Source organism: Ziziphus jujuba, chromosome 2 (genome assembly GCF_031755915.1).
Source record: "Ziziphus jujuba cultivar Dongzao chromosome 2, ASM3175591v1".
Classification (NCBI taxonomy): domain Eukaryota; kingdom Viridiplantae; phylum Streptophyta; class Magnoliopsida; order Rosales; family Rhamnaceae; genus Ziziphus; species Ziziphus jujuba.
In genome coordinates, this window is record NC_083380.1 from 2931719 (window position 1) to 2951584 (window position 19866).

Here is a 19866-nt window from a genome sequence, read left to right on the forward strand (position 1 = left end):
ATTTGAATTTGATTTGAAAGAATCTTGATTGCTGCTTTACCCGTTTTGATTCCTGATCTTCAGGATTTTTGTTCATAAAATCCCAACATTTATTCGATAATAGTTTTGCCTCGTGCCTTTTATATTCGGTAATTCAACTTGTACGTCGGCTTCCGTGGTATTTTGAATTATCTCAGATGATCTACGTTGGATGCTTTTTCTCGGACATATGGCTTTTATTCCACTTGTTGGATCCGAGTCATCTACCTCTAACCAAGCCATTGTAGTACTACTGCTGATGTGTCACTTTTATGTTCATACGTGGCAGTGTTGTCGCTATCCATTTGGACCAAAATTTTGTGACGTGTCCTTGGTTCATTATTTTACCTATACACACACCACCTAAATAAAAAACATCAAATCGATCATAGTTATGAGACAGATATATAGAACTTTCGACCAAAGTTGATCTGATTCTAGCTGAAAGTGACTTTGATCAGTATCAAATATACATAACAATTGACCTAAAGGTATACTATCTGGTCAAGCACCATTTTCAACTTCACAATACAAACTTCTTTTTTATTTATCAAATCTTATGAAAGTAGTTATGCAAATCATCGATTTAATTGCAATAATAATTAAGCAACTCTTTTTTTACGTCAGGAGACTCATGACCTAATATAACTAAGAAATTATACACAATTAGTTTGTTCAAGAGTCATTATCTTTTCAAAACATCACAAAATTCTATGGAATTTGGCTCAATACCCACTCAAATAGGTGTTTAATGATACATACATCCTCCTTTGGATGCTTTTTTTCTTTATCTACCCATATTTTTTGTATTATTTTAACTATACCCTTACTAACAACTTATCCACCACATTCAAGTTCTTTCTGTCTCTCTTTATTATCTTACCATAACTTTTTGCCTTTTTTTTTTTTGGGGGAAACAGTGGTTTGAATAAAAATTGTATGAAGTGAGGGGATATTCATCGTTGAGGTCATTTTTTTAACTTTTGAAAAATTAATAATGTTACAATCAATTTGTTTGCCTAAATATTGGGTAAAGGTTGCTATTCATTCAATGATACTATCCACTTTGTAAGTCCACTTGCATTGGGCTGGCCTAAAATTTTGGGGCCTTGGTCTAATTTTATAATTTATCTTTTTATTAACATTTAAAAAATAATAATAAATAAAATAAGCAAAAACAATAATTTTTATTAAATAAAAAGAAATCAAAATTACATATTTTAATATCTTGACAATTATAAAAGTTCATTTAAAATTTACTATTCTAGTATTTTTAGATGCAAATCAGTAATCAAAATACAACAATTAAGTTGTTCTTGCATTAAACTACCAAAATTGTAGCTTTATTGGAAGGAAAAAGAAGAAGATAATTATGATCTAATTTTTTGTTTTGAGAAATGACAATATCATTTTAAAATATTAATGTCTAATTAATAAAAACAACCTAAAATAATAAAAAGGCCTATCTCTTATGATTATTTTTACTAAAACATTTTAATATTTCAATGTTTTAAACGATTTTAAATATTTAAAAAATAGAAAAATTTAAAATATATATTTGTAAACTTGGGGCTGGACCAAAGTGGGGCCTTGTGCCACTGTACACCAAGCCCATGGTCAAACTCCCTCGTACAAATGCCCGAGCCCTATTTTGCTATCTTCATCTTCTTCTTCCATCCCATCTGCTTTTCAAGAACCCAAAACTATATATATATATATATATATATCAGAAGCGAAAATGGCGACTCCACAGCTTCAAGTTATCATCGTCGATTTCATGAAGGATGCTGCTGATAAGCGCATTCCTGATCTGTGTCGACAGGTGCGAGAAGTGAGGACTTAGCACGGCATCAACCGAAAGCACAATGGCAGGGATTGCGTCAGAAGGATCGTCATGGATGAGCTGAAGGAGCTCGAGAAGGTTGGGGAAGTAATCGTCAACAGGAAGCGCCATACTTGCACGCTGGTGGTGAGGGAGGCTTCTCCTCTCCGTGAGGCCAACCTAGATGGATTTGTTACGTATGGGGTGAGGGTGTTATTTAATTATTTATTTTTAGTTATAGAATTTTAGCAATAATTACTAAATAAAGAAATTGTTGTCTGTTGTCTAGGTCATCTTGGATCTTTTTGGGGACAAGAAGCCTGGAAGACTCGCACAGACATCCCTTTACTACGAACTGCGCGAGAGAATTCGGGATCTGCAACTACCGCTGAATCGGTCGGAATTTTCCATTCGCTCTTTGAGGCCTCGAATGGTAAGATTACACAGTTGTTGAATCCTTGCTTGGATTATCTTTTCTGGCATGTATTTTAGATTTTAGGTCCCAAATATATAAAGTGGATGATCTTTTCTGGCATGTATTTTAGGTCCAAAATAGTAATATAGGATCAAGCTTATTGTGGCTCTATTTTATTCTTGACAATTCAATTTTTTATCTATATAATCATCTTCTCATGGACACCATTGGCTAGTTATACCATATCTGAATTTATATTATGTATTCTTTTCGATAATCTTTTTTAATGTAAATTTTATATTCTCATACATTTCTATCTATGTTGATAATTACTGCATGCGTATTCAAGTCTTTTATCAAATTAGTGTTTTCTAAGGCATACCCTAGTTTCCTATTTATATAGTAATTAATGGTGTGTCTTTCATCCATTATAATGCATTATTTTTATCTATGTTGATAATTATTACATGTAAGCCTTTTATCCAATAACTGTTTTTTAAGATAAATCTTAGTTTCAATGTACTGTTAAATTTATACTTGAATATCTGATAAACTTTTTTTGATTAAATAGTACTAGAAAAACTTAAGAAAAAAAAAAAACTTAAATATTAAATTATCTACTAGTCTTAAACTTTTTAAGACTATATCCTTAATAATTATTACAAGTAATTAATTTTTTTCTTTTTAGGTTTTTTAGGTATATTAAAATTGTGTAAACTATATTTAGATGAAGAATATTTTAAATTATATTCTTTATAAAGCTGTTTTTAGTGAGATAATAACAATATATATTAAAACTTAACAATATAAAAATATTGTTAATTTCTTATTTGAGCTAAGTTTACTAATTTCATTACTTTTCTTAACGTGTATTTCAAATTTCTTATTTTATTTTTTTTATTTTGTTTTTTTAGGCCTATTTTAGGCTGTTTTACTAATTTACTTCTTTTTTTAAATCATTACTAATTTACTTAAGTGTTCTTTTTGCACATATAATCTTTTACTAATTTCTTATTTGTTTAATGGTTGGTTTCTTCAATGCGTTTCATTTTATGTTTTTTTTTTTTTTTTTTTGGTGTATATATTATTTTATAATAAAAGTATAGCTCCTTTCTTTTTCTTTTTTTTTTTTGTTTGTTTGTTTTTTTTTTTTTTTTTTTTTTTTTGTTTACATTTAATTTTTTTAAGGACATAGGGAAAGGAAGCAAATGAGAGACAGAAAGAGAGACACGCACAGCACTCCAACAAGAAGGAAGAGAACCTCGGGCAATTCCCGCATTATTCTCTTCACCCAAACGCCAAAAATTTCATATTTTTTTATTAACAAAGAGTACAGAGGGACTCAACCTTGCTTTACAAATAATATACATACACCCCAGACATTTTCTTATTTACACATCAATGAAAAGTCTTTTATTGTGTATAGAGGGAAGCCAAAGACCAGCTGTAATTACTACAGAAATAAAAAATGAAAATTATCAGCAAGACTATCATCCAAGTACATGTACAAGTGATTTACCAAAAAAAAAAAAATACATGTACATGTGCAGGTAAGCAAGTCTGTCATGGAAATATACATATCGTAAGATAAACAAAACCAAACGTAATGAGCAAAAATATAAAACTGATAAACTATTGAGGATAAACTGTAATGTCATGGCGGTAGGACTTTAAGCAAATGTCACATAGATCACCACTTACAGTTTTTGAACATGACTAATAAATACGAGAATTTTATTTTTTGAAAAGTAAAAGATAGATCAATTGAGAATAAGGTACAAAACGACAAGAAAAATTATTTATACCTTTGCAAAGTAAGCATGCATTAGGCATGCTTGAATGTAACGTGCTCTCCTTGCCAACCAAAATGCAGACACTTTCTCTGGAGTTAAACAATCCCTATTCCATTCAGATGCCTTTCTGATCGTTACATTAGTTTCCCCATCCAAATTTGAAGTCAGAAACTGAGAATTAAGGAAGACTAGGTTGATTTAATCATGGTATACATCATATACTCTTAAGAATATTAAAAGAGAAAAAAGACAGAGGAAACTCAATGTGGTAGACACCATCCGGGGGATTTGGACTAACAAACCAGCAGGGAAGCCTGCAACCATTTGCAAGTATGTTATTCTTGTTTGGGAATATGAATAACAACCACTTGCAACATGACACAGTTGCAAGCACCATAGTTTTGGAAATCTTTGTAATGGTTCGAAATCTAGACCAGAATGCCAATATGCCCGAAAAGCACACATAACTAATGCAATAATGTCATAGTTAGCAGTTGGCAAAGAGCATAACCGTTTTCACATCTTAAAAACAGATATCATGTAAAGTCCATTTAATTATGCCTCTTACACCTTTTTAAAATAATAAAAAATCAATTTTATTGTCAACTTTTATTTAAAATTATTTCTACATTAATAAACATTGAAAAATCTGATCATGTTTTGGAGGTTAACACAGTTACGTAACTTATGTTTAAAACATGGATGGAATCAGAGGTCCAAATGTTTTAGGATTTCAATACTACATAACTTTAGTTTTTACACTTAAACTGATTCATAATAGTTTAAACTCATTCAATCAATAACAAGATACCAGCACAAGATGCAAATTATATTAGCTAATACTTGGTAATGTAAGGTCTTACTTGGATCATGCCAAGCCTTGTCAGATCCCATGCATTAGATGGTGTCTATTATAAACCCCAAGTGGCACCTTCTTTATGCATTTTCACCACCCCTTTTGAGTCACCCTGCTACTACCTTACCTAAAAATTCACATCATTTTTTACGAGTCACCTGCCAACTACCAAGAAGAATGAATTTCCTTTCAGATTACCACCTCATTGTGTTTTTTCTCTTTTAAGTCTTTAATTTTCTTTAGTTTTGCTCTCCTTTTTCTTTTCTTGTTTGTCCTAACTTCAATGATGTTTCATTTGTTGTTAGGTTGCTTGTTAAATATTTTGTATACTTGAGTAACTATTTGAAGGATATTCAACATTGACTGGTGTTTTTAGAATTATATATTTGGACAGCAAGTAAAGCTTTGGAATTGGTGAAGAAAATATCTAAGTTTTGCACCGACTTTGAAGAGAAATCCAGAAGGTCTGAGTGAATTTAGCAACCGACATGGGCATGCTATAAAAAGGGAAGCTAGGGTGCCATGTAATGTGAGTTACTCATTGAGTAGAGTAGGCTCCTAGAGAGAGAGCTCTCATGTTAGAGTTAGTAAATAATGCTAAGTGTTTATGTGTTAGTGTCCCAAAGGTTATCATGTGTGTGGATCCCGCTGCATGTATGGATGTTTTATGCTATGTCCATGTAATTGTTTTGTATAAGTCATTGATCTAATATAAATGATTTATTTTCCTCCTAACACTGTTCAAGTATTTTATGAAAAAATCACTTAAAAGGGGAAACAACCAAATATACAAGCACACTTGGAAATGTAATTTTATTGTACAAACAAATCTAACAATTTTACTGCACAAACAAATCTAACAACATTTACTTCTCTGAGTTGCATGCAAATCAAAATTGTCTAAATAATTAAATCACCCATCAGACTGAATCCAAAAGCAAAACCCATGTGTGAAAATGACATGATTTATGTGATTTTCGAAACCATTACCTGGTAACCATGATCACCAGCAATCTCAATGATGCTTCTTCAGTTCAGTCACTCCCAAAACAATTACCCGGTAACCACAACCTGCAAGGATTCAATCAATAAAAAAAAAAAACCCAACCATCAGACCCCATAAAAAAGCAAAACCCATACATCGTAAATTACAAAACTATGTGATTTCCAAAACAATTATAACCAGCAATTCCAATGTTGGTTGTTCGAGTCAAACCCACAACCACAATTATAAAACAAGAAGAAAATTAGAAGAAAAATATGATAAAAATCAAGTTATTTTCTTTCCTTTTCAAAACCCAAAAGGCAATTAAGAAAATTACGCACCTTTACCATTAAACATTTAGGAATCCTCTGATTTGTGCTTTCAAACACCTGCACACCAAAGACAGTAGAAGTTAAGATACACCACAGAGAGTGAAAACAAAAAATAATAATAAGCCCTAAAAAATGAGACAAAAGCCCTAAATAGTAATCAGAGGGTAAGAAAAAGTCTCTGTCTTGCCCAATTTCTCTGGGAACGCCGATTGATGGCGTCGCAGACACCTGCCGATCTCATCACCTTTTTCAACAATCTCTGTTCCTCTGTCTGACCCATTATTATTATTATTATTATTTTCCTTCCAGAGAAACAGAAGGGTTTCAGCATGAGAAGTTTCATAATGTAGAAATATAACAAGGGCTAAAAACCAGGGAAAGAAAATATTGCCGTTCCTAAATTCGAATTTTTCTTACCGTTGGTTTTTCAAAATTCAAATTATTGTCAATATTATTATTAATTTTCTCTCTCGCTTTCCTAGCCCAACTAGCATGAGGGTCAGCTGAAAATTGGGCTTGACTGATGGCCATTATATGCCTAATTTCAGCCCAATTTAGTAAAATTTTACATTTGGGATTTTTTCTTTCTCTCTCTTTTTTTTTTTTTTTTTTTTTTTGGGTGAAAAAGTTTACCTTTCTAATAAATGGAATATGAGGAGGAAGATCCCTTCACTTTATAATCTCCATATTATGCTGAACACAAATTAATATCAAAAATATTTTTTTATCAATTTAATTTTTCTTGTTTACAATACCCCTTATTTGTGATTTTCAAATAGATATTGATATAACCATTTTAATTTTTTTGGACGAACATTTCGAAAGTATGTTTCATAATTGTTTGTTTATATAAGAAAATTACATGTTTATAAAAATAAATAAACAATTAATACACAAATACTAAGTTTAGTGTTAAAACCTCTCAAATACTTAACGATACACAAATACTAAGTTTAGTGTTAAAACATCTCAAATACTAAGTTTAGTGGTGCAATTCATCTTTATTTAAGAAACCTCTCTAGCTTGCGCTAATCACTCTGTGAAATATAGTTATTGATGTAAGCCTGTTTTGTGAAAAAAAAAAAAAAAAAAAATTTGCAAGAAAATTTGGCAAAATGAAACTGATGTTCAATATCTTTTATGCTAAATAAGTAATATATATATAAACTTGCTAGTAACAATTTTTGTTATTCTTTATTCTTTTCTGCATAAAAGCTGACAGAGAACTTCAAGCTACGGATAAAATATTTGACATCATGATCAGGTAGCAGACACAATAGCATTATCACTTGGAATTTTCTCAATGGCTTCCTTATTGACTTTGTCACCTAAAGTAAAATTGTCCAGGTGACAATGATGATGTTTTAGATGGTAGTGGTGACAGCTTCAATGTTGGATTCGGAATCTCTGCAGGATCCTTATTCATATTAGCAATGAGAAAATCTTTGAATGAAACCAACTTCAGTTAGTTGAACTGAAATACATGTGAGCCACATAAATATAATAATTAATTCTTTGATTTTCATGGTTTTGCAATAATTATAAAATCACAAGTTTAAGGGCTATCAAGTGTTCCCCAAGTGTTCCCCCTCCTCTCCTTGATAATGCATTCTTAGTTGGGTTTGCTATGTGTATATGTAGGCTTTATTAATTTGTCTACCATTTTCACAGAGAGAGAGAGAGAGAGAGAGAGAAGGTTTTTGTATACTATTTTTATTTCATCTTCAGAGGAAAAAAAAAGACTTTGTATACTTTTTTTATTTTGATTATTTAAATAATCTGCTTAGCTTGAATTTTATTTCCAGAGTGCATTATAGCAAAATTATGACCTGTAGAAATTAAATAGTAATACACACTAAAATGAATCATTCAATTTTCAAAAATTTCAGAGATGCTTTATTGTGGTCTATTTATAAATTATAATTGGAAGGGGTTATGAAAACGAATAGTTTCATATATATGTTAAGTTTCAGAGATCATGAAAGGCAAAAGCTAGATGATTACGATCCAACCCAACTACTGAAGAAACACGCTTCAATTCTCTATTTGCCCTTTATTTTAATCGAATTAATATTGTGCCAATTTTCTCCCCCACAAATCACTATGTGGGGCTTTCAAATTTCATCTCTTTGCAGATAAAGAAAACAGAGAAAGCAGGATTGAAGAAACTAAAGGCATGAAAGAAGCAACAAATTCCAACCATATCCATAACTTCATTATTAAAGTGGGTCTTTTTTGGTGGAATAGATTCCAGCAAATTTTCAAAAATGAAGCTGATGATCATTATATCTTACATTAAGCTAATGATATATATTACTGGCTTGTGGTCTTTTTTATTATAGTTTATTCTTTTATGCATAAAAGCAGGTAAAGACATTTTCTCAGTGGCCTCTTCATTCTCTTTTGGACAAGACCAGTTTGTCTTCAAAGTCGGTATTGAGTCTATACTACTATTAATTGTCATCATCACCGTGGAACAACAATGGAGGAACTAGCTTTTAACAATTTTATATTATCAGCACTAACTTTTTCATTCATAAATATATCCACTATTTAATTAAAAAGAAAACAATAATGTATAGAGCCAAGTACTATGTTAAATTGTTTATATATATTACATTGAATTCAAAGTTTCTTCATCCTCTTATAAAAAACGAAGCTTATATTGAGATTTTGTTTTTGGTGTGGCATAAATGTTGTACCTCATGGAAACAGTTACATGGATTCCATTATTAACGTTACTGATTCTCTGCTTTATGGCACGAGAATTTCTTCCCAGAATTGATGCTGAGATGGTGAATTGCTTGGATTCAGACAAAGAAGCTCTTATGGACTTTAAGACTGACCTTCATGACCCTGAAAACCGGCTTTCTTCATGGAAGGGAAGCAACTGTTGTCAATGGCAAGGAATAAGCTGCAACAACACTACTGGAGCTGTTATTGCAGTTGATCTCCATAATCCACATGGTTCTTCTAGCAGGCATGACTTCTGGAGCCTCAGTGGAGAAATTAGACCTTCATTGACAAAACTGAAGTCCTTAAGACATTTGGACTTGAGTTTCAGCACATTCAATGACAATCTGATTCCTGAATTTTTTGGATATTTGAAAGATTTGCAATATCTAAACCTGTCAAATGCTGGGTTTAGTGGTGCACTTCCTCCAAATTTAGGAAACCTCTCTAGCTTGCAGTATCTTGATATCGAGTCGTTGGATTTACTTGTTCATAATCTTGAGTGGGTAACAGGTCTAGTTTCACTAAGGCATCTAATCATGAATGAAGTTAATCTTTCAATGGTAGGATCAAACTGGATTAGGACACTAAACAAACTCCCATTCTTAACTGAGTTGCATCTATCTTTCTGTAGTTTATCCGGTTCCATTCCACCTCTTACCTTTGTAAATATAACTTCTCTTGTTGTATTAGATCTTAGTCTTAACACCTTCAATTCAAAAATACCTGATTGGCCTGTCAATATTAGCAGCGATGTTACGTTGGATATAAGCAATAGTGACTTGTTTGGAAGAATTCCACTTGGTTTTGGCGAGTTGCCAAATTTGCAGTTTTTAAATCTTGCTGAGAATGACAATATCAGAGGAAGTTGCAATAAATTGTTGATGGGACGATGGGAGAAGATAGAAGTAGTCAATTTATTTTCCAATAAACTACATGGGGAACTTCCCAGTTCCATTGGAAACTCGATCTCAGAAAGAATAATATTGAGGGAGGGATTCCAAGATCCATTGGCAAACTTTGCAACCTGATGCATTTTCATATGTCAAGTAATAACTTGACTGGAACTTTACCCGGGTTACTTGAAGGTCCCATTACTCTTCCAATTTTCAGGAGTGACTTACGTGATTTGTCCAATAATAGATTTTCTGGTCCTATGCCAAGTAACTTTGATGGTTCAGTTAGTTTTCTCTCTATTTCGAACAACCAGATAGATGGAGAAATCCCAGCTTCTATATGTAAGAGATTTGCCCAAGTCATTGATCTTTCAAATAACAGCTTAACAGGAAGTATTCCATCATGCAAAGGGGAAAGTTCAATGCTCCAGGTATTAGACCTCAGTAAGAACAATTTACCTGCGAATATTCCTGGATCCTTAGGTCAGCTAAGTATGCTTCAAACATTGCACCAAGACGACAACGAGTTCTCAGGAGAGCTCCCATCATCTTTCCAAAACTTATCAAGTTTGGAAACTCTGGATCTTGGAAACAACAGATTAATGGGTAGAATTCCACCATGGATTGGAGCAGGTTTCCAAAGTTTGAGGATTCTCATCTTGAGGTCGAATGCATTTTTTGGAGAACTTCCATCGGCGCTATCAAACTTAAGTTCGTTACAAGTCCTGGACTTGGCAGAAAATCAGTTGAATGGCAGCATTCCTGCTTGCTTTGGAGATTTCAAAGCTATGTCGGAAGTCCAAACCAATAACATTTATTTATTCTATGGGGCACTCAACTTACAATCGGTATCTATGATAATCAGCAAGTATTATGAAGAAAATGTTGTTTTGACTATGAAAGGCCAGTCTCGAATATTCAACAAGATCCTCAACCTTGTAGTTTGCTTAGATCTCTCAGGAAATAATTTGACTGGAGATCTTCCTGGAGAAATAACAAAATTATTGGGATTAGTTTTTTTGAACTTGTCCAGAAATCATATTAGTGGACACATTCCCAAGAGGATTTCGGAGTTGAAGCAATTGTCATCACTTGATCTCTCAAGTAATAAGTTCACAGGTGCTATTCCTCGAAGTATGGCATCACTCTCATCTTTGGGCTACATGAATTTGTCAAACAAGAACTTCTCAGGTAGGATCCCTTACAAGGATCATTTGACAACTTTTGAAGCATCCTCTTTTGCTGGAAACCCAGGACTTTGCGGTGATCCACTTACTTTAAAATGTCCAGGCGATGATCCGGATAAGTATACTACAAGTGGTGAGTCTGGTGACAGCTTTGTTGATAAGTGGTTTTACTTCGAGTATTGGATTGGGATTTGCGGCTGGAATTCTGATAATTGCAATGAGAAAATCTTGGAGTGTTTTCTACTTTGATGTTGCAGATGATCTTGTTAAAAGGATTCTATATCTGTGGTTGAAAGATACAACCATACAACAGAGGACAAGAAGGCATCACCAGGGAAGATAGAGTTTCTTGATTATCAGGCTACAGAAAGAAGGGCGATCTCTGTATTCAGATTTTCCTTCAATTACTGGAAGCTTAAAGAGCTATGCATATAACTTCCTCGTGCTTGAATGAACAAATAAATCTTTTATTTACTTTGAAGATGATCATTCAAACCAAAAAAACTTGGTTTTAGGTGACAACTCTGTATTTTGTTTTTGCAATTTAAAATTTTGCATCTGCTTCACAGAAAAAAAAAAAAAACAAAAAAAAAAAAAAATCAATATCTCAATGAAAGCAGAGGACTATAAAATTGTATGATAACTATATCTATATATTGGTTGTCCCAAAAATAAATTGGAGTATATGTACACAAGCCTGACTAGAATTTTGTAGTCCAACAAATTTTCTATCTCTGTTTAGACTTCAGAGATAACTAGTCTTACAAACAGCTATTTTTGATGGGCTACAGAGTGAGTGCAAGTACAGAGTGCCTGATAAAATAAATAAATAAATATAATTTGCCAGTTTAAGCATTCGTTAGCATGTTATGATCATTCCCTTAACAATACTAGTATATATCAGGCGTTGACATACTTTGTGTTACTTATAAAACCACAAGTTTAAGGACTAACTAGTTTTTTTTTCCCCTTAATAATGTGTTCTTACTTGGATTTACTATGGTAGTATATAGGCTCTGTTACTTTGTCAACCATTCTCAATACCACTTTTATTCATTTATTTAAATTAAAATCTGCTTAGGACTAATTTTCGTTTCCAAAATAAATTTATACGGATTATGTTATTCTACCAGGTGAAAGTAGAAATTAAGTATTTATTAGTTAACATGGATGATGGATATAAAATATATATATATATATAGCTTTAGATCAATCATTTTTTAAAAATTTCCACATATGTTGAACCATGACAGATTGTAATTGAAGGGGGTGGAAAGGAATAGTTTTTTATGTTAAGCTCCAGCCATGACAAGTAAAACCTAGACGATTATGGCCCAACAACTAAAAAAACAATTTTCAAACGTCATAGTATAAACTACAGAATGGTTTAAAGGGTCCATTTAATTACCTTTTATTTTAATCAAATGCTGTAACGTCATGTCCCACTAAATCACTCTGTGGAATGTCATTATTAAAGTAAGCCTGCTTTGTGGAATGAACTTGCAAACAATTTGCAAAAATGAAGCTGATCATTATTATCTATATTAAACAAGTAATATATAGTCTTTCTTGTATTCTGCATAAAAGCTGGCAGGGAACTTTGTCACCAAGAAAGCTAAGAATAAAAAAATTTACACCGATATCAGATAGACTCAATTGCATTATCTCATGGAATTTTCTCAGTGGCTTCCTTATTGATTTGGTAAGAAGATATGATAATAGAAGATCGTCTGAGTTCTACTCCACCTACTGTAAATTGTCTAGGTGATGATGATGATGATGATGATGATGATGTTCTACATAATATTGGTTACATCTTTAGTGTTGGATTGAGAATTTCAGTAGGATTTTCTAGTTCCTTATTCATATTGGGAATGATAGAATCTTTGAATGAAGCCTATAAAATCTTGCGAAGCGTACTTCAGTTTTATATTATATCAAAGACTTAAGCCATTGAAAATAAAAAAGCCTACTATGGAATGCTTTAAAGGTTTCTTTTTTGTACCTTTTATTTTAATCAAATGCTATGCCCATTTTCTTCTACTAAATCACTCTGTGGGGCTTTCCAAATCTATATTCCATTTGCAGAGAAAGAAAAAGAGAGAAAGCAGGTTTGAAAAATCAAAAGGGTCTTAAGGATGCAACCAATTCCAACTATATGCCAAATGTCATTATTAAAGTAAAAGCCTTTTGTGGAATAAACTGCAACAAATTTTTGAAAAACGAAGCTGATGATCATTATTAGATTTAGTTGTAGTCTTTTTGTATAGTTTATCATTTTCTGCACAGAATCTGGCAGAAACCACTCACCAACAGAGCTAAGAAAAAGAAAAGGAAGCGATTTCCTCATTGGCTTGGAAAAAGAACCTGCTTGTCAACAAATTCATAACGGGTTAATACTATTTGTCATCACCACGTAATACCGAAAGTGAATTGATCGGAACAACAGAGGAGAACATAGTTTTTAAAGGTTTTTGATGGAGTTAGTTAGAGACAATGCTTTTGGCAATTTGAAATTATTAATCACCACTAACTTTATCATGGATAAATACAGCCACTACTTCACATTGCTTTATATGTTACTTTGAATGCAAAGTTTCTTCTTCCTCTTCACCAAAACACCTTTTTTTTTTTTTTTTTTTCACATAAAGGTTGTTCCTATGATGGGAACAATTGCGGGGCTTCCATTAATGTTACCGATTCTCTGCTTTATAATTATAGGAGAATTTCTTCCTAACACTGATGCTAAGTTGATGAATTGCTTGGAGTCAGACCGAGAAGCTCTTATTGACTTCAAGAATGGACTTCATGATCCTGAAAACCGGCTTTCTTCATGGGAGGGAAGCAACTGCTGTCAGTGGTGGGGAATAAGCTGTGAGAACACTACTGGAGCTGTTATTTCAGTGGATCTCCATAATCCATATCCAGAAGCTGAAGCTGGTTTGGATTCTTCTGGCAGGTATGCATTCTGGAACATTAGTGGGGAAATTAGATCTTCATTGACAAAACTCAAGTCCTTGAGACATTTAGACTTGAGTTTCAACACATTCGATGACAACCCAATTACTGAATTTTTTGGATCTTTGAAAAATTTGCAATATCTAAACCTCTCAAATGCAGGGTTTAGTGGTGCAGTTCCTCCAAATTTAGGAAACCTCTCTAGCTTGCTATATTTTGATTTGAAGGACTCTAGGAGATTACATGTTGATAATCTTGAATGGGTAACAGGCCTTATATCTCTAAAGCATCTTGTGATGAATGAAGTTGATCTTTCAATGGCAGGATCAGACTGGATTAGGACACTGAAAAAGCTTCCATCGTTAACTGAGTTGCATCTATCTAGTTGTATGTTATCTGCTCCCATCCCACCTCTCACCTTTGTAAATTTAACTTCTCTCGCTGTCCTAGATCTCAGTTACAACTCCTTAAATTCAAAAATACCTGATTGGCTTGTCAATATTAGCAGCCTCGTTTCCTTGGATTTAACATTAAATAACTTTTATGGAAGAATTCCACTTGGTTTTAGTGACCTCCCTAATTTGCAGATTTTAGTTCTTAATAGTAACTACAAGCTTACAGCAAGTTGCCATCAATTGTTTAGAGGAAGGTGGGAGATGATAAGAGTTCTTAATTTAGCAGGCAATAAACTTCATGGGAAACTTCCTGCTTCCATTGGAAACCTGACATTTCTCACTGACCTAGCCCTTGGTGCCAACAATGTCAGGACCCGTTCAAAATTCCTAATCGGAACCCTAGACAAACCCTGATCCCAGAGAAACCCTACTGGACCCTCCAATGGAAAATTTGGCAGAACCTCCCCTAAGGGTTGAACTTACCACCAATTTCCTGCACTGAAAACACACTTCTATATACATCCTCTTATTCCTCCCACGTTACTACAATATAATTCCACAAATTTACAGCACTCCAAATGAATAACAGTAAATCAGTGCATAAATAACAACTACATGTCCAATAAAGTATACAGAGCATTATACAAATAAATACAGAGCAATACAAGATGAAGAGGAAAAAGGGAAGAAATGCTTCTTGGACTTCCGGCAATGAACTGAGACGTCGGACTTGCCCCGAACAATCAACGTCTCCCAACCTGGACTTAGGGGAACGGAATTTTAAAAATATGAGATGCTAATCATCTCAGTGAGTGACCCTAACTACTGTACAATTATAATATTAATAATAATTATAGTACACTTGATTAATTAAGAATAAATAAATAAATAGATAATAATTAATTGAAGATAATATTTCTCTCAAAACTCTCACCATTCACTCGGTTGGAAAAGTTCCCCTTTTAAAACATTTTCGCAAAACCCGATTATTCTTATGCCCAAAAATCAAGGAATCGTTAATTTAATAAATAATAATTAAATAATCCAAATATAAATAAAATATAATAAAACACAATAAATAATTTTAGAACACTTTAGGGTTTGAAATTTCTATCCGAAAATTTATACTTGACGCACTACACCATATACCAGTGATGCTCTCCGATACCCAGCGTCTCGAGCACCGACTGACGGAGGGGTTAAAGAGAGAAACTTGCATACGGTCGCTTCGGCATCCCGACAGTGCCGTTGCTGAAACCGTCATCCCGGCCACAGAGGGGGGCGGCTATGGCCAATATCAAACTTGCCTACCCTCGGTCCAATGGCAACTCACAGGAGACATAATAACTTGCACACTAATCCACATATACAGCCAGAACACCAATACTGTATGAGTGCGTCTAAAACCAATTATTAAATTTATTATTAAAGTACCAATTTCCCAAAATTCACCGTGGGAATTACACCATTTTTCAAATTCACAATCCCACATTTTCCTTTAACATTTCCGGTACAAAACCACCGATAACAATATACAAATAATTTTTCTCGTATCACAAAGTCCACCAATTAATATTCCACGAGCATAATTATAAAATTTGAAACCACCAATTTAAACAAATATTTTCCTTGAAATATTTAAACCAATCATGCCCAAAAATAATATTAAAATCCAGATATAATTAATTAATGAAAATACCTTACTCATGCGTAATAAATACAATTAAATCACAATAATAATAATCGGAAATTTCTTAATAACCCAAACTTCCGTTTAGCACCAATGGGTATATATATATATAAAATAATATTTTTTCCACAATTATATTTAAATTCCACCACATGAGCATAATTCTAGATACCAAATTAACACCAAATAAATATAATTAATCACCCCAAAATAGTTTTAAATGTGGGTCACTCATCTGGAACACGCAATTAACCCACGATCCACCATAGGACCGATTCGTCAATCCACACGTACTCCTAAAATAACAATTCACACACAGTCAAATAAAATAATATTTTATTCGGGTAAATAATACCCGGTACCCCGGGGATTAAACACAAACGTTAACCAAAATTGATGAGTAATATACCGAATCGAAGCTTGAGTGACGAGGATTATGAATCCGGTCTTACTTCCCGGAGATCGGACCGGTGGTGGCTGAAAGCTCGCCAGAAAGCTCTCGGCCTTTAGAGCCTCGATTCTCCCAAACCGTCACGAATTGGAGGAAAAGGATATCGGGTCTGGGTTCAGGGGGTCGGAATTAGTGGGGAAGGACCGGTGGTGCAACTGGGTACTCGCCAGAATAGTGATTTCTTCGGCGCGCCGTCGCGGTCACTGGCAACCGTCGCCTGCAGCGGCTCGTCCGGTGGCCGATGGCTGAGATTTTTGGGAGTTTTATAGATTGAATAAAGAGGGTTCCAACAGGACCGGCGATGAGGCAAACAGAGGCCGGACGGTGAAGAGATTTGGGTTTGAAGATTTTCGGCCCCTCGCCGAAAAATACTCCGATCCCAGCTCGTCTGAGGTCCGGTAACCGTGAAATTTGGTGGGCCGGCCGGAAATGAGGAGATGGTGAGGGTTGGCTGGTGCGTGTGGGTTGAAAATGGCCGAAAATGGGTCATACGGCAGTGGCCGGTGGTGGAGGGGAAAAATCGCCGTCGCTAGAAAACGCTCCGATCCGGGCGCATCGCCGGTCAGTTGGCCGTGAAATTTTGGGGGTTGGCCGGGAATGGAGAGGCGCCCTTGTCTGGCCGGCGCGTGTGGCAAGATTCAGCCGGAAAAGTTTACAACTCCGGCGGCCAGTGGTTTTCTCTCTCCCTCTCTCTCTCCTCTCTCTCTTTCTCTCCCCTCCCCCGCCGTTTTGCCAAAATAAAAGCCATCGTGGGTGAAACTGTTCACCCACATGGACCTCTCAGATGTCGACAAGTGGCATCACTATTCACTTAAGCCAGATATATTAAAATATTACAGTATTCGAAAAACTTCACATGTCCATAACTTTTTAACCAGGTGTCCAATTTAAGCGTGCTATTAGTCTATGAATTCGTATCGACGAGTACTTTACAACCATACAAAAGTCAAAGCAAAATTCTACAACCATAAAAAGTCAACTCCCAACACCTTTTGGACAGTTTGAATCTCGACTTATTTTGCTTATAACTTTCAAACTGTAGCTCCGTTTTCAACGTGCTACTAGTCTACAAATTTGTGCCAACATGTACTTCGTAACGGTACCTCAGTCAACCTAGAATTCCATCCGAGTCAGAAAGTCAACTTTTGACCCCTTGGTCAATGGTCAACGGTCAAAGTCAACAGTCAATGGTCAACCTCGGTCAAAGTTGGAAAATTTACGTTGTACTTTAGGGCGGGGTGTTACAAACAATGTTGAGGGTGAGATTCCAAGCTCAATTGGAAAACTCTGCAACTTAATGTATTTTAGTATATCAGATAATAACTTGACTGGAACCTTACCAGAATTCCATCAAGGCATAGAAAACTGCCTTTCTGAAAGTCTATTGCGCTTGAAATTGTCACAAAATCACTTGTTAGGTAGCTTACCACAATGGCTTGGTCAGCTTAAGAATCTTGTCCATCTTGATTTGACGAATAACTTTCTATATGGTCCTATACCAGATTCTTTAGGATCACTACAAAAATCTTTCTGTTCTGTGGCTAAATGGGAATGAATTGAATGGTCCCCTCCCAAAAAGTTTGGGACAACTTTCTGAACTGTCTTCTTTGGATGTTTCTTCCAATCAATTGACGGGTATGGTTACTGAAACACATTTTTCAAATCTCGGTAAGCTAAAATATTTACGCCTATCTTCAAACTCTTTCACCATGAATATTAGATCCAATTGGGTTCCCACATTCCAAGTCTGGCGTCTTGACATACATTTCATGCCATTTGGGTCCTTCGTTTCCTGCATGGCTTAACTCACAAAAGGAAGTCAATGATTTGGATTTGTCAGATGCTAACATTTCTGGCTCCATTCCAAACTGGTTTTGGGACATTCCTCTAAGCTATCATCGTTGAATATTTCTTACAATCGATTATAAGGTCATCTGCCAAGTCTTCTAAACTTGGCATCAAACGCAGTGGTTGATGTCAGCTCAAACCTCTTCAAAGGGTCCATTCCTCTTCCAAGTGACGATTTTTACTTTCTCAATGTATCCAAAATTAAACTTTCTGGTACTATTCCATATAACATTAGTGGTTCCCTAATTTTCCTCTCAATTTCCGACAACCAAATAACTGGAGAAATCCCAGCTTCTATAAGCAACAATCCTAGTCTTCAAGTCATTGATCTTTCCAATAACAACCTAATAGGAAGTATTCCATCAGTCTTTGTGAATTGTTTTTACATTAAAGCACTGGACCTTAGTAAAAACAATTTATCTGGAAGTATCCCTACTGACTTAGGCTTCTTAAGTATGCTTCAAACATTGCACCTAAATGACAACAACCTCTCTGGAGAGATCCCATCATCTTTCCAAAACTTAGCAAGTTTGGAGACGTTGGATCTTGGAAACAACAGATTAACAAGTACAATTCCAGCATGGATTGGGAAAGGTCTTGAAGGACTAAGAATTCTCAAATTGAGAGGCAATGCATTTTCGGGAGAACTTCCACCGGTGCTATCAAATTTAAGTTCAAAGCAAGTCCTGGACCTGGCAGAAAATCGGTTCCAAGGTAGCATACCAGCTAGCTTTGGAGATTTCAAAGCTATGACACGAGTCCAAAACATAAACCGCCATCTACTCTATGGGATGTTTGGAAAAATTTATGAAGAAAACTTGGTTGTGAATATGAAAGACCAGTCTTTGATTTTCAGCAAGATCCCCTCCCTTGTAGTCAACATGGATCTCTCTGGAAATAATTTGAGTGGAGATCTTCCAAGAGAGATAACAAAATTGTCGGGTTTAGTGTTTCTAAATTTGTTAAGAAACCGTATCAGTGGACACATTCCAGAGAGCATTTCAAAGTTGAAGCAATTGTCATCACTTGATCTCTCAAGTAATAAGCTCTCAGGTGCTATTCCTTGAAGTTTGGCATCACTCTTATTTTTGGGGTTCCTGATTTTGTCAAACAATAACTTCTGTGGTAGGATCCCTTATACAGATCATATGACAACTTTTGATGCACCCCTTTTTGCTGGAAACATTGGCCTTTGTGATATTCCACTTGATGTAAAATGTCCAAGTGATGATGAAGATGATGTTGATCCAGAAAAGGGATTGAATACTTCGAAGAATAGTAGAAGTGGTGACACTTCTACCGATAAGTGGTTTTACTTGAGTGTTGGATTGGGATTTGCAGTGGGAATTCTTGTTCCTTATCTGGTAATCGCGATGAAAAGGTCTTGGAGTGTAGCATACTTCAATGATGTTGAGAAAGTTGTAGATAGAATACTATTCCTGTGGTTGAAGTATAGAACTAGACAGCAGAGGAACCAAAGAAGATGA

General features: G+C 34.6%; 3 protein-coding genes and 1 long non-coding RNA gene across 4 annotated transcripts; 3 read left to right on the forward strand and 1 right to left on the reverse strand.

Annotated features, from left to right (window-relative positions):
- Positions 1-3136: 3136 nt before the first annotated feature.
- LOC112491716 (uncharacterized) lies at positions 3137-6557 on the reverse strand. The gene is made up of 4 exons (XR_009635847.1): positions 6231-6557; positions 5895-5975; positions 4061-4219; positions 3137-3708 (listed from the first exon to the last, which is right to left on the reverse strand). It is a non-coding gene; the product is annotated as an uncharacterized LOC112491716 (long non-coding RNA).
- Positions 6558-8926: 2369 nt separating this feature from the next.
- Positions 8927-9985, forward strand: LOC132800545 (receptor-like protein EIX2). Its single transcript, XM_060814485.1, has one exon. It carries the CDS (start codon positions 8927-8929, stop codon positions 9983-9985), a length of 1059 nt encoding a protein of 352 aa, XP_060670468.1.
- Positions 9986-9996: 11 nt separating this feature from the next.
- Positions 9997-11286, forward strand: LOC132800546 (receptor-like protein EIX2). The gene has a single exon (XM_060814486.1). The coding sequence runs from the start codon at positions 9997-9999 to the stop codon at positions 11284-11286; it is 1290 nt and encodes a 429-aa protein (XP_060670469.1).
- Positions 11287-13700: 2414 nt separating this feature from the next.
- Positions 13701-19866, forward strand: LOC107404163 (receptor-like protein EIX1). The gene is made up of 4 exons (XM_060814487.1): positions 13701-14756; positions 18043-18199; positions 18461-19432; positions 19523-19866. Exons 1-4 carry the CDS (start codon positions 13701-13703, stop codon positions 19864-19866), a joined length of 2529 nt encoding a protein of 842 aa, XP_060670470.1.

What these genes read in the sequence shown, in the direction of transcription:
- LOC132800546 (XM_060814486.1), top strand. Translation starts at nt 9,997, where the DNA reads ATGTCAAGTAATAACTTGACTGGAACTTTACCCGGGTTACTTGAAGGT.
- LOC107404163 (XM_060814487.1), top strand. Translation starts at nt 13,701, where the DNA reads ATGGGAACAATTGCGGGGCTTCCATTAATGTTACCGATTCTCTGCTTT. An exon ending in TAGCCCTTGGTGCCAACAAT is followed by an intron (nt 14,757 to 18,042) that starts GTCAGGACCCGT and finishes CAGATTCTTTAG; the next exon opens with GATCACTACAAAAATCTTTC. An exon ending in AACACATTTTTCAAATCTCG is followed by an intron (nt 18,200 to 18,460) that starts GTAAGCTAAAAT and finishes ATCGATTATAAG; the next exon opens with GTCATCTGCCAAGTCTTCTA.
- LOC132800545 (XM_060814485.1), top strand. Translation starts at nt 8,927, where the DNA reads ATGGAAACAGTTACATGGATTCCATTATTAACGTTACTGATTCTCTGC.